Source organism: Tamandua tetradactyla, chromosome 14 (genome assembly GCF_023851605.1).
Source record: "Tamandua tetradactyla isolate mTamTet1 chromosome 14, mTamTet1.pri, whole genome shotgun sequence".
NCBI classification, from domain to species: domain Eukaryota; kingdom Metazoa; phylum Chordata; class Mammalia; order Pilosa; family Myrmecophagidae; genus Tamandua; species Tamandua tetradactyla.
The window spans coordinates 47,860,753-47,877,349 of NC_135340.1; the positions used below are offsets into that span (position 1 = coordinate 47,860,753).

At 44.6% G+C, this 16,597-nt stretch overlaps 1 protein-coding gene across 1 annotated transcript; it reads right to left on the minus strand.

Annotated features, from left to right (window-relative positions):
• Positions 1-2,131: 2,131 nt before the first annotated feature.
• Positions 2,132-7,430, minus strand: ACTC1 (actin alpha cardiac muscle 1). Its single transcript, XM_077127385.1, has 7 exons — positions 7,384-7,430; positions 6,583-6,733; positions 5,101-5,425; positions 4,234-4,395; positions 3,904-4,095; positions 3,012-3,193; positions 2,132-2,479 (listed from the first exon to the last, which is right to left on the minus strand). The coding sequence occupies exons 2-7, from the start codon at positions 6,709-6,711 to the stop codon at positions 2,336-2,338; spliced, it is 1,134 nt and encodes a 377-aa protein (XP_076983500.1). The 5' UTR covers positions 6,712-6,733; positions 7,384-7,430; the 3' UTR covers positions 2,132-2,335.
• Between the last annotated feature and the right edge of the window lie 9,167 nt (positions 7,431-16,597).

The following is a 16,597-nucleotide window of genomic DNA, read 5'->3' on the forward strand; positions in this document are numbered from 1 at the left end:
AAAGCTTCTCCTTTTCAGTGGAAATAATATCCATTCTATTTCTATTCGTAAATGGGAAGAACCACAAATGATACTCCAGCCAGTTGTCTACACTTCAAGCATTAATACCTTAGATGATAAACTTCGTAATAACTATGTACTCAGTTTGAGAGAGGAGAAGAAAACAGTAGAAATTGGTTGCATCATACCTCTCTATGTATACCCCAAATCCATCTCCTTGGCTGATACTAGCTTTTAAACCAATCCATCTGTGCTGCAGTATACTAGTGAAAAAAGGAAAACCTTCAATGTTTATACTTCTGTAATTAAGATATTTCCCAATATATCATTTATTATTTAACCCTTATTGCAAAGGGCTTCATTCAGCTCTGATAAAAATGGAACTCTAAAGCACAGAAAATGTGTTCTCATTCATCTCTTTGTCCTCTGCATCTACTACTGTGTCTGGCCCAGCAATGCTTTTTGAATGAATGAACATAAAGACACAATCACAACCTTGAACTATAACGACAGTGGCAACTTATTAAAAATGTTTGATAATCCCAAAATACTCCAAATTTTGAATCCAACCTCCCCAAATTTGGTGTGTTATAAAATTGGGTTACTCTTTTTTTTTTTTCCATTTACTCAATTAATTTTAACCTTTGTCCCTCCTATTATTTTAAAAAATATTTTTATTGATAAAACTACATATAAACAAACATTCTTAATGTACAAACTTTCCACACATGGCGTACAATCAGTGGCTCACGATATCATCACATAGTGGTATATTCACACCATGATCATGCTTTGAACATTTGCATCACTCCAGAAAAAGAAATAAAAAAGAAAAAGCTCATACATACCATATCCCTCACAAAAATGAAGTTACTCTTGATAGACTATGATTAATGCCAGAAAAGATGGTTTTGGAAGCACTATCAGACCACTGTCAGAATATCTGGGTTCCTGTCCTGGCTAGTCCACAAACTGTACAACATTGTGAGTTGTCTAATCTGTGTCTTGATTCAATTCCTTCATTAGTAGTTGAATTGGGCCCAGTGAAATGCCCTTGTGAGCTCTAACAGTTCATGAACAATTAATCTGAGAATGAAAATTTTAAGGAATTCTGCAATTGGGTCAAAGTCTACCTTTCTGAACTGGTTTCTTAAAATTCATCAGCAGAAAACATTCCTGTTTTCATGAGCCTGTCCTGTGCTTTGTATCCTGGTCTCTGCTCCATCTCCTCCTGCAAAGATTTCCTTCCTGCTCTTCCCACTTCTCTAAGTGTTAACCATTCTTTAAGATCCAGGACCATGACTATCTCCTTAAAGCCTTCCAGACCACCCCTAGCTCCCAAGTTGGGGCAGTGTTAACACATCGATGGTTTAGGTATTGCATACAGGAACCCCTCAATGACAAGGTATGTCTGATTCTTCTTGGTGCGGACCCAGCACTTCCCCCACCATATTTTGCAGAGAGCCCCAGAAAGGAGTAAAGCGAGCATTGTGGCTTTCCCGTTCCCTTGCTCTCTTAGAACTGCAAAGCCTTCATTTCACCCAACCCATGATCCCAAGATTTCACAATCTGAAGATTTCAAAGAAATGAAGAGGCTGAAGACCTCTATCCCACAAGTGGTGACCAATTAGACAAAAGCATCAGGCTTGTACTCCTCTCACCCTTACGCTGAACATGCATATGGTCTTGATTTGTTCAGGGGACATTTGGAATGGGAAGTGCTGTCAGCCGGCACCTGTGTTTCACCATTAACACACATAACCCTCCGGAAAACAGCTGAGGAGTCCAAAGAATTGAGAATTGAAGCTAATTCATTTAAAATAATCTTTCGATGTTCTTGTTACCAAAATGGGTTTTTTCTACAAAGTTAGAAAATAGGCTGATACACCAATTTCAGAGTCATCCATAAGCAATTAATCCTACAGAATTGTTTTATCCAATTTCATTTCTTGCTTATATGGACCTAAACCTAATCTACTTTTTTCAGATATGAAATATTACCAAAGTATAAAATCACAATATGAAGAACTTTATGGCACTGTAACATTACAGTGCTAATGGAGTCAGTGTTGTCGATATGCAAACTGACAGACTGAGTCAACAAACATCTGCCCCACACTATGCATACCCCAAAAATAAATAAGAGAGGCTTTCGGAGGTTGCAAGTCCTGGCCTGATTTATTTATAAAGCAATAAATATTAGAAGCACAAATAAACTGCATGTGTGTAAACAAACTGTACAATGATGGATGAGAGATGAAGGAGGGTGGTTCAGAAGACCCCATAAAGCATAATACTGTATCCTGGATGTAAGGCAGACAAGAGGGGAGGCTCCTTAGAAGCATTTGCGGTGCACGATGGATGGGCCTGCTTCATCATACTCTTGCTTGCTAATCCACATCTGCTGGAAGGTGGACAGGGAAGCCAGGATGGAGCCCCCAATCCAGACAGAGTATTTACGCTCAGGAGGAGCAATAATCTGCAGGAAAAAAAAAAGGAAAAACAAAACTTTTAATGACCTTTGTGGCCCCAAGCAATGGGGCAAAAAGCATGTTGGGGACAGTCACAGAAGATGACTATGTATTAATTTGGTGTCATGAGAATTTTTCATCCTATAAAATAATACAGCCAAATCAAGTTTGGACTTTTCTCTTTTGCAACATTTCCACTATCAAAGTCGTTATGACACCAGAATTCCCCCACTTCTCTGAACTAAAGTAAAAGGTAGCAATAAGCTACATGTACGGTGTAGGCTAGTCCAATAGCTGGAACTTCCAAAATGTGTCCAAAGATTTGGAATTTTTTCTTTCTTCAAAGATTTATTTTTTATACACTATTTTTTAAGTTTCCTATCTTGAGAAAGGCACTAGAAAAATCAGATGCTAGAAAACTAAAAGGTAAAAGTGTATAGGAGACAGGATGCAAAGTGTGGGGGGAAAGGAGCTAGGAATCTCGTTCCGTTTGGAATAGCAAGACCTGCCATGGCTCTCCCACCTTTAGTAGCTCTTTACCTTAATCTTCATGGTGCTAGGAGCCAGGGCAGTGATCTCCTTTTGCATGCGATCAGCAATACCAGGGTACATGGTGGTGCCTCCAGATAAGACGTTGTTGGCGTACAGGTCCTTGCGGATATCAATGTCACACTTCATGATGCTATTGTAAGTAGTTTCATGGATGCCAGCAGATTCCATACCTAAGAACAAGTCAAAAAATCCACAGTGTACTCAGGCTGGGGTGGAGGGAAGAGAACAGGACACCTCTGTGTCACAAGCTATCACCATTTGCTTCTGAAACACATGTTCCCCTAGAAGATACACACCAGGACATCTGTGGCACAGGTGGCTTCTTTTTTTTAAGTGCTGACAGTTAATCCACAACAGACTGCCAAGAAATGAACAACTGAGTTTAGCACCCTGTTTGCCAAGAACAGTTTCTATAACTATCAGATGTATAGGAGATGTTTACAAAAGGACAGGACGCACATTTAAGTTAAATCAATGTAATCTTAATCCTGAGACGCTTTTTCTAGAAAATCATTCCTTATGAAAAGATGTTGGTGACAGCCGCACACCCGATTATTTGAGTAATATTTAATGATGAGTAATTTAAAAGGAGCGTGGGGATACTTGATAGTGGGAACTTACTGGAAGACGTCAGCTCCCTTGACTAACCATCCCTCTCCTGGGGCTATGTGGTATTCAGCTATTATTCTGTCTCATCTTTTATTTTAAGAAGAAGACAGCATTTCATCCTTTTTCATATCACTGGAGCAAAACACAGACTTTCCTTGCAATGAGATGTCTGGATTTCAAACCGAGCTGAGACTTCTCCTAACTCAAGGAGATATTTACTCTGAGAGATCCCAGGGAAGAGCTGTGCTTTCGTGCCAGACCCTAAACTCACCAATGAAGGAGGGCTGAAAGAGTGTCTCAGGGCAGCGGAAGCGCTCATTGCCAATGGTGATGACTTGGCCATCGGGCAGTTCATAGCTCTTCTCCAGAGAGGAGGAAGAAGCAGCTGTGGCCATCTCATTCTCAAAATCCAGGGCGACGTAGCACAGCTTCTCTTTAATGTCACGGACAATTTCACGTTCAGCTGCAGAAATAAAGGGTGTCACAGATAAGCTCTGAAGAATGAAGTCAGTTATGGGGAAGTAGGTGGATTTGCTAGGGGAGAAAGCAAGCAGACACATAAGTGACAGCGCATACCCAGAAGGCAGTAAGACTCACTCACCAGTGGTGACGAAAGAATAACCACGCTCAGTGAGGATCTTCATGAGGTAGTCAGTGAGGTCCCGCCCAGCTAGATCCAGGCGCATGATGGCATGGGGCAAGGCGTAGCCCTCGTAGATGGGCACGTTGTGAGTGACGCCGTCCCCAGAGTCCAGAACAATGCCTGTCAGAGCAAACAGGCAAGAGTAAGGTAAATCCCAGAGATAACACCGCTGCTTTAGTCCTGGCAAAGCCTGCTTCCAATCTTGGCTAGGAGATAGTAGCACTGGGCATTGATCCAGTTAGGATTAGATCCCATACACATAAAGAATAAATTCTTATTATTTATTCAGTGGATACTAAATCTGAAGTCCACAGTAGCTCATCCTTTTAAATACTGTAGTAGAAAAATGGACACTTTCAAATGACCATCCCTCCTATCGCCATTAACATACTATGTAAACATCCAAGTGTATGTGCGTGTGTGCGTGCGCGCGCATGCATGCATTTTACCTCCAATCTAACCTATACGTGTTACTCTCTTTTTTGACTCAGACCCTGTAGGGGATACAGTGGTAGGGGATAAGCACATACCACTGACCCCTGCAATCCAGGCTGCTACACTGTGCAGAGCCTCTACATATGACATTGTATCTCTTAGATAAGGAAAGAATTTACCCCAATACTCCACAGTGTGCTTTCCGCTCTTAGATGTGTGGGGCCCTGAAACTAATCTGGGGTACTACTGCTAACCTCTCTCTCTCTCAGCACAGATAAAAGTGCTGCCAGGGTATGTGAGGGACAGATCATTCCTTTTGCAGCTGAGGAAACTGACAGCAAGGTTCACGACCTTGGGAACGTGTTCGCTCAGTGACTGTCCCAAGCTTACCTGTGGTACGGCCAGAAGCATACAGGGACAGCACGGCCTGGATGGCCACATACATGGCAGGGACATTGAAGGTTTCAAACATGATCTGGGTCATCTTCTCACGATTGGCCTTGGGGTTCAGAGGGGCCTCAGTGAGCAGGGTGGGGTGCTCCTCGGGGGCCACGCGGAGCTCGTTGTAGAAGGTGTGGTGCCAGATCTTCTCCATGTCGTCCCAGTTGGTGATGATGCCGTGCTCGATGGGGTATTTGAGAGTCAGGATGCCTCGCTTGCTCTGGGCCTCATCACCTACGTAGGAATCCTTCTGACCCATACCCACCATGACGCCCTATGCGAAGAAAAAGAATGGGAAAATCAAGCTTCCTCTAAATCAGGAACATAATCAACGCATTATCAACTTATTTCCAACTTCCCAAGTCAAAGAACAACTTCGAAGCATCAGTGATGACAATAAACAACTGTAGGATTTTGTCCCACTTTAGAAAAATCATTTAAAATCCATTTTGTACATTCTGTCAGCCGACCCAGACCTTGTCCTCCAAAAGAGGGAGAATTCTGTTGCTTAGACTATAACTGGGGGAGGGGAGGAAATGAAGCTGTTTCACTGAAGAAGCAGAGCCTCATCTCATCTTAAAATACCCTGATGCTTTTCAAATTAGTAAGCACATCACCCATGTCAACCTGAGTAGATAGATGACTACGTTTTGGAATGACTGAATTAGAGACACATTGTATTTCTCCTAAGAATAGATTTTGACGTTCATTAAGTGTACATAAAAAGATAGACCGGTTTGTCATTGTCCTTGACGGTGAAACTCAGCCTGCCCAGCGCTGACCTGGAGCGCCCATCCATCTTGAACCATGAGGAATGTTGCACCTCTGCCCTAGCAGCCAGTCTGGCCAGGCATGCTGCAAACCCAGGGAGCATGGCCCTTCTTTTAATAAACAAGGTGCTATGTCACTATCACCATGGCACTTACTGTCTCTGTCACGCTTGGAAAATGCAACAGCCAGGAAGGAGACAGATTACATCTTTAGGGAGCCCCGTAAGTTGACTGTGACCAAGAGGGAGGAAACCAAGAGGGTTGGTTGAGAGCAGTTACATTATCAAAACTTTGAAGGAGACTGAAAGGGGAGGACAAGGAAGAAAGTGAAGCTTGCAAAGAGTAGAGAAGACACTGAGGTCTAAAACTCCAGAAAGTTGGGACTGGAGGAGAGAGAGGCTAGTGGGCTTTGAGAGGCGTGCGATTGAAGTGATCTGGGAGAAAGTGTACACGTCTTGGAATGTTGGGAGTTGGTGTGGATTTTGCTTCTCTTGGATAGGATTTTTGGAGCTAATCCAACTTTTCCTTATCTGACCTAAATAGTTCATGGAAAAAGAGAGTAAGGTGAGACATTTCCTAGCCACTGGGCAGAGGAAATGGAGGGTAGGTGGAGGGAGTAGGGCTGGGGGCTGCTCCGCGCCAGACGAGGCGACAAGTTTACCTGGTGGCGCGGGCGACCCACGATGGAGGGAAAGACAGCGCGGGGCGCGTCATCCCCGGCGAAGCCGGCCTTCACCAGCCCGGAGCCGTTGTCGCACACCAGGGCGGTGGTCTCCTCGTCGTCGCACATCTCGGCACGGCTTCAGCGAGGTCTGCAATTTGAGGAGAACAGGCGGCCCGCGCTCAGCGCCTGGGAAGCTGGTGTCTGAGGCCCCGAGGAGGAGGCAGAGAGGAGGAGGATTCCTGAGAAACCCCCCTCCCATCTTCCTTCCCCTCGGGGCAGAAAAAGAAGGGTGGGGAGACCCCTAGAGGGGAGCAAGGCGGGGAGGGGAGGTAGTGTAGAGAAGGGGAGAGGTGCACACCCGGGTTCTCCGAGCGGGAGTCTCACCCTTGGCCCCAGATGCGAGGAGGGACCGTCCTAGAGACGCAGGAGACCCATGTCCTTAGCAGGTCCCCCCCATCCCTTTAACTTTTCGTCGTTTCACACACTGGGATCCCCCATCACCCCCACCCACCCACCCACGCCTGCGCGCAAGCGGGAGGGAAGAGCGCACGGAACGCAGGGCGCACGGAACGCTCGGCGGGAGGTGTGCAGACCCCCTTTCGCGCGCCCTTTGCTGCTAGGACGGGGACCCAGGACACAAGAAGTTACAACCAAACTGGAAACTTTGAGCTTAACAAAAAAAAAAGAGAGAGAAAAGTGACAGAGCGGCAGAAGCGTGTGGCCTTAGTACCCCGGGTGACGGGCCGGGCGCGGGCGGCCGAGGGGCGCAGGGAGCGCGCAGGGGCGGAGCTGACTCACCGCGTCGGCGGGTCGGGCTCGGCTCGGCTCGGCTCGGACGGCGGCAGGCGCTGGGTGCGGGCCGCCGCGGGCGCCGCTTTATAGCGCTCTGATGGACGGGGTCAGTTGGAACAGCCGGGGCAGGGGTGGGGGGCCTGGTCGGCCACCTTGCCTTATTTGGTCGCCTTCGCGCCGTCGAGGAGCGCCGAAGCCATTCAAGGAGCCAAGGGCAGGGGAGACGATCAGCCGGGGTCCCCAGACCATGTAAGGAAGGGGAGGGGGCAGCCCGGGGAATGGCCAAATAGGGAGTTAGGGAGGGGCAGACGGTGAAGGGTAGGGGGGCAGGGGAAGCCAAAGTGACAGCCAACATCCCCTCTCCTGTCCTCGGGGTGGGGGTGCTCCCTGGATGAGCTGTGGGTTTGTTCCTCCCCAGCTCCGCCAGCCCAAGGGGACAATAAGCCACATGCCAGTGGGAAGGCTTGATTCCCTGCCCTCTTCTGACAGCTGGGCCAGCGCAGCGGGGGAGAGACAGCAGCTTCTCATCTTGCAGGACTGGGCGCCGGAGGAGGAGAGTCCTGGCAGTCCGCATGGTCACCACAGCTGCACATTCAGGTGACCAGGAATGGGGCGCCTGGGACAGGACACCTTTCTGGTATAGTCCCCACCCACCTGGATGGCTTTACCCCGGGAGCTGGGGGTGTGCTCCTGAGGGTCAGAAACCCAGTTAGCAAGCACCACCTTGGTCCCCAAGCTCATGCACAGCTCAGGGTCTGGCCAGAGAAGAGGCTACAAAGGGCTGCCAAAACCTTGGGCAGGTCTTGTTGGAGAAAGACTCAGGGTACCCCAACAGGATATCGGGTATCCTCCTCTGTGCTTTTGGGGTCTTGCTCAAACTCAGAGTCAGGTCTTTTGGCCAGGAAAGGATGCCGGCTACCAAAGTGAATGAAGGAGCAGATTCTAAAAGAAGCTTGCTCATCCACTTTTGGCTAGTTGAACATCTTTAAACTGGAAACAAAGGTCTTCATTCCAGGCACACAAGAATGAAAAAGCAAATGCTTTTCTTGGGAGGATAAAGGCAACTTAAACTATACGAACATATAAACCCTTGCTACTCAGAGTGCAATCTGTAGACAAGCACTATTGGCAGAAGGTGGGAATAAGTTAGCAATGCAGACTCTCAGGCCCTACCCCAGAAATTGCTGAGTCAGAATCTGCATTTTTAGCAAGATCTCCATTTGATTCTTATGTACATTAAAGTGTAAAAAGCACTGGTGTAAATGACTGATATCAGCTCCTGCCTGGCAAGCAGAATTGAAGGATCCTGGGACTTTTGATGAGGGAAAGGAAAGATTGCATGAAGTAAGTGGAAGGGAAAGGAATTGGGAGACTTAAAAGAAGGACACATGTCACTGGTGTGCTGTGGTGTGCCCTGTATTCTCAGCTCTTGACTGGTGCTTTGATTTTTAATGCTTGTGTTTTTCCTCCAGTTCACACCAGTTAAAAATAGAAAACTGGGCACAGGCATCCCTCTTTAGAGTGGTCTTGGATTGATATGCTCAGGAGGCCTGCTGATTAGAGATACTTGTCCGGACTGGGAATGCTGGGCCTTCCCTCCTGAGCTACCCAACCATGTTTGGGTTGGTCTGGAGAAAAAAACTGGAGGCAGCTGTGCAGTGGAGCCAGGTGAGAGGCAGGCTGAGCTTATGCTCTGCAACACAATAGACATTTCAGGACGGGGTGCAAAGGGTAGAGATGCCTTGGCCTAGACAGCTGCCAGAGAACCTAGGCTAAGAGGAAAGGGTACTAGTGTCAGAGCCAGACAGCTAGGGATTCAAATCTTGTCTCTATTGCTTACTGTCTGTCTGGCCTTGGGCAAGTCCCTTAACCTTCCCGAGCTTCAGATTCTCCCTCTGAAAAGGGATGAAGGGACTCTTTTCTTGCAGTTTATTGCAATTGGAGACCACCAACCTAAGGCACATAGAAGAAACAAAACAAATTGTAGCTATTACAAATACACAACAATGATTTCTTGGAAGCAGCAGTAGGCTCACTTTGGAAGAATCAGGTCGATTTCATTCATTCACTGATTCAGCAACTATTTATGGACCAAGAACTGTGTTGGTCTTGGGATACAGTGATAGACAAAACACAGCAGGACTCACCTCTCCATGGCAATCATGGAAGAGTCAGAGAGTTCTGGTAAGTGCCTGGAAGGAAAAGGAGCGAGAATGATGACAGGCAGGCAAAGGGAGTACAAAGTAGGGCTCCAAGAAAGCCTTTCTGAGAAGTGTCATTTTTTTAAGGTAGAATACTGAAGTTCATGAACATTTGTGTGAAAATTTCTACTTGGGAGTGGCTGACAGGAGATCCCCACCATATGTGTAAAGGCTCCGGGGAAGTCCAGCCTATCCCTGGCCACTATGGTTGGCCTGAATCGTTTGCACTATTTCAAGGGCTCAGGTGCCACTTCCAGCCCACCCATTCTAGGACCAGCCTGCCCTCCTGGGGGGTGGGGAGGCTGGTGGAGGACTGACACCAAAGTTTATGAAACAATGTTTACCCTAAAGACGGTTTCAAAATCTGTTTTCCAGTCTCCAGTATTTTAGAGCAGCTAGAAGTAAAAACCTAAAATTGTGAAATTGTAACCCATGTCAAAGTCTGAAATATGTTCTACAATTAATTGTGGTGCTGTGCTTGGAAATCTATAGCTTTTTTGTTTATCTGTTATTGTTCACAAAAAAAGAAGGGGAAAAAAAGTCGATTGTGATGATAAAAAAGTATTTAAGCCCTTTAGCCTCCTATATTCTGGAGCAGCCAGAAGGAAAAATGTAAGAGGATGGTATGGTAGCCTATGACAAACTCTGGGATCTATCCTGTAACCACTTTTTGAAGAGTGCTTTGAAAACTATTGCTTTTTTATTTCTTTGCTGTGTATATATATTATACAATTTTAAACGTTTAAAAAAGTATGTGATCCTTTAATGCAAGATAAATTAAAAATTACAATAAAAATTAAATGGCCCTTTGTTACCATGGTGAAAATACCTGTGTATGTAAATGAAAGACTGCTTTTTAGAAGGCCCTTATATACCTCTGGAAACTTTCCAGGCCTGTTTATACAGGTGGCTTTTAATTAAACTTGTGTTATACATTTATTCTTCAAATATTTTTATAATTGCACTTTTTCCAGAGGTGTAAACATTCAAAAACATTTTTGGGTCTTCTCATTTGGAACCCCAGTCCATATCAAGTTTATAATCCATATAATGAAAAGCAAAATTATTTTAGAGATAGTCTAGTAAAAGAACTACCAACTCAGAGTGAGGAAATATCAAGTAATTTTTTTTATGCTGCAATTACTTTTTAATGTTTGCACCAGTCATTCTGTATTTTCTATAAACTAGTTATAAATTTACATGATTTAATAAAATAAAATCTGTTCAGAAAATTTTTTTTTAAATATGTTTTCTTTTCCGTGCTTTTTCATTTTTAAATGCTAATTGTGCCCGGTTAAATTGATTTTTAAACCCAGGAATGGGTCCTGTGATTTGTTTAAGATGGGTTTATATCCTATGAGGCAGGCAACCGATGTGTCTGTTTCACCCAACATCACGCGGATGAGCAACTGTAGAGCAGGGATGCAAACCCAGTCAACCCCACCTTAAGCCTGTTTAGAAACAGACTGACACAACCACCCAAAATCCTCACTAGTTTCCCTGGACCTGCTATTTCTCAGAACGTGTTGCGAGAGCCACTTGCAGCCCAATTTCCTGAGCTGCTTGACAGCAATTTGAATTCCACCTTCTGCTCAGGAAAATGGAAGCTAAATTTTAAAGAAGCCACTGTCCCTCTTCCTCCGTGACTCACTGAGCAAGAAACTTAGCTGGCCCATGCCATCCCAGCTGCCAGCGCTCGCAGACGTCCTGCTTGGTTGACCTTGTACAAGCAGGGGATCAGCAAAGCCAGGGCGTGTCCCCAGGGCTCCTGAAGACTAGGGAGGCCCTCCTTGGCAAGGCCAGGACAAGAGGGAGACGTGCAGGGCAGGCTGAAGGAACAGAAGGTGGGACAGTTCCCACTGCCCTTGCCTCGGGGGAAAGCCTGTTTCAGCCACCATCTGCTGGGATCTGGAAGGGAGCGACCCAGCCCTCCTCCCCAGCGCTGAGGGATTAACAGTCACTTATCTCAGCTGTTCCTCCCTTCAAGAGGTGTCACAGTATTTACAGAAAAGTCAGAAACAGACTCCGCCGCGTTTATTTCTTCCCTGTGAGCCCCGCCCCATCCCTTCCTGCCTTCCAAGGAGGGAGAGGCTCTTTCCAGACCAGCCCAGGGTGGGGGAGCCAGGCTTCCTAAAATCTCTATTTATTTTCCCTACACATTTGTTCACACCCACTGTCTTCTGGCTGGAGCTGGGTTTCAGTTTTCATTAAAAGAAGAAAGTGACGTGACTGAGGGATGAAGGTCCCCACACATCCTGGTGCTCGGAATTCAATACCAAGCCGTGGCTAATCTCTGCGGCAGGTTTTCTCATGTTATACGCGTAACCGCCAAAGAGATTAACCCAGGGCAGGGTAGTTCAGCCCCCAGATGAATTCTGTTCTGGAAAGATTGCAGTGGCCACTGTCTTTTTTTTACATGGGCAGGCCCCGGGAAATGAACCTGGGTCCTCTGGCATGGCAGGCAAGCATTCTTACCTGCTGAGCCACCCTGGCCAGGGCGGGCCACTGTCTTTTGAGGGGACATGACCAGCTATGGCAAACCAGTTAATGAGATTCAGAGAAAAGAGAAGGGAAAGGAGGAAATGGAGAAGGGGGATTCTTCTGGATGCTAGAGTCACATGGGTTTACCTACCTACAGACCGCGTTTTCATTTTCCTCTGACCTGGTGTAAGTCAGGGAAATTGCAAAGTATTTCTAGGTAGACTTTTTAATTCCTTAAAAGGAATTTGTCCTTCAAGAATGAATGCTCAAGCTTACAGATTTCTTCTTGGAAGGTTTTCCTCTTAGCTCAGATTTGGCTAGTTCCCTGCTCTGGCAGTAACTTTGTTTATTGGAGTTACGTTTTTTTCAAGTGTTACCTGGAGCAAGCCTGCCTTCCCTGGAGAGCCCAAACGTGGCATTCTCCAACCTAAGCCTGACCATGTTTCTAGCTAGCAGAAGTGCTGGAGGGGACGCAGAGAGAGCTCAGAGATGCTTTGACAGCCACTTTGTGTCACCTGCATGAACTGGAGTCCATCTCTCCCCATCAAAGATCAGGCACTCATCTGTCAAGCAATAATAGTAACACCACAAATAACCACTGACACTTACTGAGCACTTATTAGGCGCCGGGCACTATTCGGAGACTTTATATACATATACATATGGTCAACAAGGTCAACTTCTAGTTGAAACTGACCGCCAACTACAGAATCCATTTTAACTGAACTGCTCTCTGCTGTGATGTCACCAGGCTATATTGAGGAACAGTGTAAGACATATAGGTCCTGCCCTCTATTGTAAGAAGGTTGTGATGGATGTTTGCCCTAGTGTACGATGCCTTCTTTTGTGAGTCTTCTGGAAGAATTTCCTGTCTGGCCTTAGTACCAAGAACAGTACCACGTCTGCTGAGCAGCTGGTTTGTTTCAGGGTCCTGGTGACCGATCAGCCTTCCCTTTTGGTGGTGACTAAGAAGAATCATTGAAAAACCACACGTGGCCCATTTGATAACGTGACTGCGGGCCGTGATGATCTGTCTTACAGATCCATCCCTAGTTTTCATTTTTTCACTTTCATTTTTCTGTCTTTGTGAGCTCCCATAAATATTTTGTGGGACAAAACAAAGTATAGATAGATGCCAGATGAGAGAGATAACAGGTTAGATAGATGGTCGGGGGGTAAGTAGGTAGGTAGGTCGACAGAAAGGTAGGACGGAACAGGCTTATGGGAACAATGGGACAGAATATTTGAAATTGGATTGATCACCGTATAGAAAGTCAGAGGCTCAAGATGATTTTCATATGCCTGTATGTTACTTCCATCCCGATTAAAGCATATCTTGCTTATAGAAAACATTTGTTTCATAAAAAGTAGCTTATTTTGATTTTCCTCTTAGCATCATGGTAAATACAACTGGTGATCTAAAGTAACATGTCCCCCATTATAAAAATAATACGCATCTATTGTGGCAAACTAGGAAACACATACCAGAACAAGACAAAGAAAAGTATATGTGTGGGTAAGTTTTAATGCCCTATATTGTAACTTCCCTTGCATTAAGGTAAATGTGATAGAAAATTCATGGGGTCTTAGCTTCCATATCTACTTAAAGCTCAGAGACACGGGCAGAGAAAAGACAAACAGCCTCCTATTCTGGTAGTTTGCAGGAATGTCCATTTGTTCTTCAAAGAGAGACATGCAATGCAAGGAATTTGCATTAAAAGCATTGCTTGGTCTTGCTATGAAAATCTAAATTACTCCTAGTCAGCAGCTGGAACCAAAGAATGCTAAACTTGGGAGCATACCCAGCCCTAGGGATTATACTATCCATATCTCATTTTTACATTTCAGAGGGTGGGTTCTAGTTTCCAACTCAGCTGTTGAACTCTTTCAAAATTAGACTCTAAAAAAGTGATCTGCTCACAAATATGAAGCTAAACCATGTAAATATATTGCTGAAAGCTTTGTCCTTACGTGCAGAGTCTGAAAGCAGTTGTTTTAGGGAAAATCTTTATAACTATTTTATGCACATTATTTCCAAACACTTTCTTGTTTTGAACTATAAATAACCAATTCATTTTGCCTTCACAGCCTTTAATTTAATCTCATAAATAACAAATATATACATTATAATAAAAGCTTTGCCCACAGTCAGTGACCTGTATTAACCAGGGGAACGAAACAGAGATTGTGCCTCCAAAATAAAAACAACCGAAAAGCCTTCTTAAGTCAATTGCTTGAGTGCAAATGCTGGCATTCATACAATAAGTAGACCTAGGGTTTATGGCATTTCAGAGAGAAGAACCAGTCTTTGGGGTCTGGGAAGGGAAAATAATGAGCCATTAATCTTCGATATGACATTTGGAAAATGTTCAGAACAAACTTGAGCATGACTTAAAAGATATATTCAAGAATTACATCAAAGAATTATCGGCAATGATTGGAGAGACCTAAAGTGAGAATATATTTTAGGGATAAACAAGAAAGGTGCTCTCTGTTCACTTCACCCTTTTGCAAACTCTATTTGAATATACACTATTCGAGGGTGAGATTCTAGTTGCTGTTTCATATTCCACAATATTTATAACTACCAAAAAGATTCATACTGAGCTCATCTCTCCACAAGTAGGTACAGCCATTTACTTTCTGTGTCCTCTGTCCGATGATGGGAGAATCCAGAACCCTGCTCCTGAGGGCGCAGAGAGAGAGATAGAGCCCTGAAGCCTTGCACCCTAAGCCAAGCTGATCTCTTTGGCCAGCATAACCGGTAACTTCTGGTGTGCACCTAAAGATCACATCGCTGAGCTCTGGCTCAGGGCAGTGGGTGGGGTGAGGGGTGGGGGTAGAGAGATAGTGATGGGGGAATGACCCATTACTCCTTCCACCCTCTCCACCCTTTTCCTATCTGAATAGAAAAAAGAAAATGCTAAATTGGAAGCACAGATAGAGGCTAGCACAGAGGCTAAGGCTTAGCTTTCACATTAGGCAGTGGAAAGCTTAGGTAAACTGTTCATTTGGGCCAACTCAGGTATACGGGTCCAAAAAGAGTAAGAGGAAGGGGAGAATTGGCCTCATTAGGCAGGAAGCCTTTTGAAGTAGAAGAGCACCAGTGTTCTGGTTCTCACTGGAAGTGTCCGCACGTCAGCCCTAAATATCAAGCCCTAAAATATTGTTGCATACTCTATATCATTGTTAGGGAGATTTTTCCTTCAACTGTTCTGGAAACTAACCCTTATTTTGACTAAATATGATAAGTTAAATATTAAATTTATCAACTTTCTCACCTGAAATGTGTTTGTGTGAACTTGAGGGAATCAGCCCTAAGTGAGGTTTATCACTTCTATTTCCTATATTTCGGAGAGCTATCGCACAGAGAGATCGAGCACATCTTTCCAAAACATCTGACTTAGTCATAATCATGTGGAGATGGTTTTAAAAACCTAAGGATTTATTGTGCAGTCTCTTTTAGAGACTACTTATAAGAAAATTCGGGCCTAGATTGTAAGCTCTTATAGCAGTAACATTTATTCCTGGGCTTTAAATGTTATTTCTAGATTCTGAGATACTGTACTATAAATGAATAACTTGGTATTTTCCTGGAAATTTGGGGGGTATCTGTGTGACACCGAAGCCTGAGAGTTGGAGTTCTGCAGCTCTGAAAGTCAGCATTGCTATGTACAACTGCTAAAGAAACAACAGGAAAAAAAGAGATCAGGCTTCAGTTAGAGATAAGAATGAAACCAGTCTAACTGGGACAAAGGTAAACCAGAATACAGGGTAGTAGATGACAGTATCTTTATTTTACTGCTTCACCTACTGTATGAGATCAAAAGAAGAGAGTTTTATATTATCCAAAATCTAAATTTTCTGTAGCACACACTCTAACTCAACCTGTCTGGATAGTTCATTTAAACGACCCAAACATACAAAACCCAGAATGGGAGTGAGGGCTTGTAATTCTGTATAGCTTAATGCAATACCCAGATACATCCCAGAGCATGTAGGGCAGATAATTTAAAAGTATTAGCAAAGTCACTTGAAGGATTGGAGAAAAAAATATAGAACTATTAAACTTTCCCATCTGGGAAACCCTGGATACTCTCTCAAACACTAGGGACTCCCAAGTCGATAGGCCAAGCCCCTGATCTTGAGGCTTGCTCTTAGGAAACTTATTTCTGTAGCACAGAAGATAAGCCTACCTATAATTATGCCTAAGAGTTACTTCCAAAGAACCTCCTTTCTTGCTCAGATACGGCTTCTCTCTTCTAAACCCAACTCTGCAAGTAAAATCATTACCCTCCCCTCTACATGGGACATGATGTTGAGTGTTGTGAGTCTCCTGGCAACACTGGACATGACTCCCAGGGCTGAGCCTGGCCTTGGCACCATGGGGTCAACGATGCCTTCCTGACTGAAAAGGGGAAAAGAAATCCAACAAAATAAGGTATCAGTGGCTGTGAGAGTTCAAGTAAAGTTGAGAGGCTAATCTGAAGGCTACTCTTATGTAAGCTGCAGCTAAATTTTGCTAATTGCCCCAACCA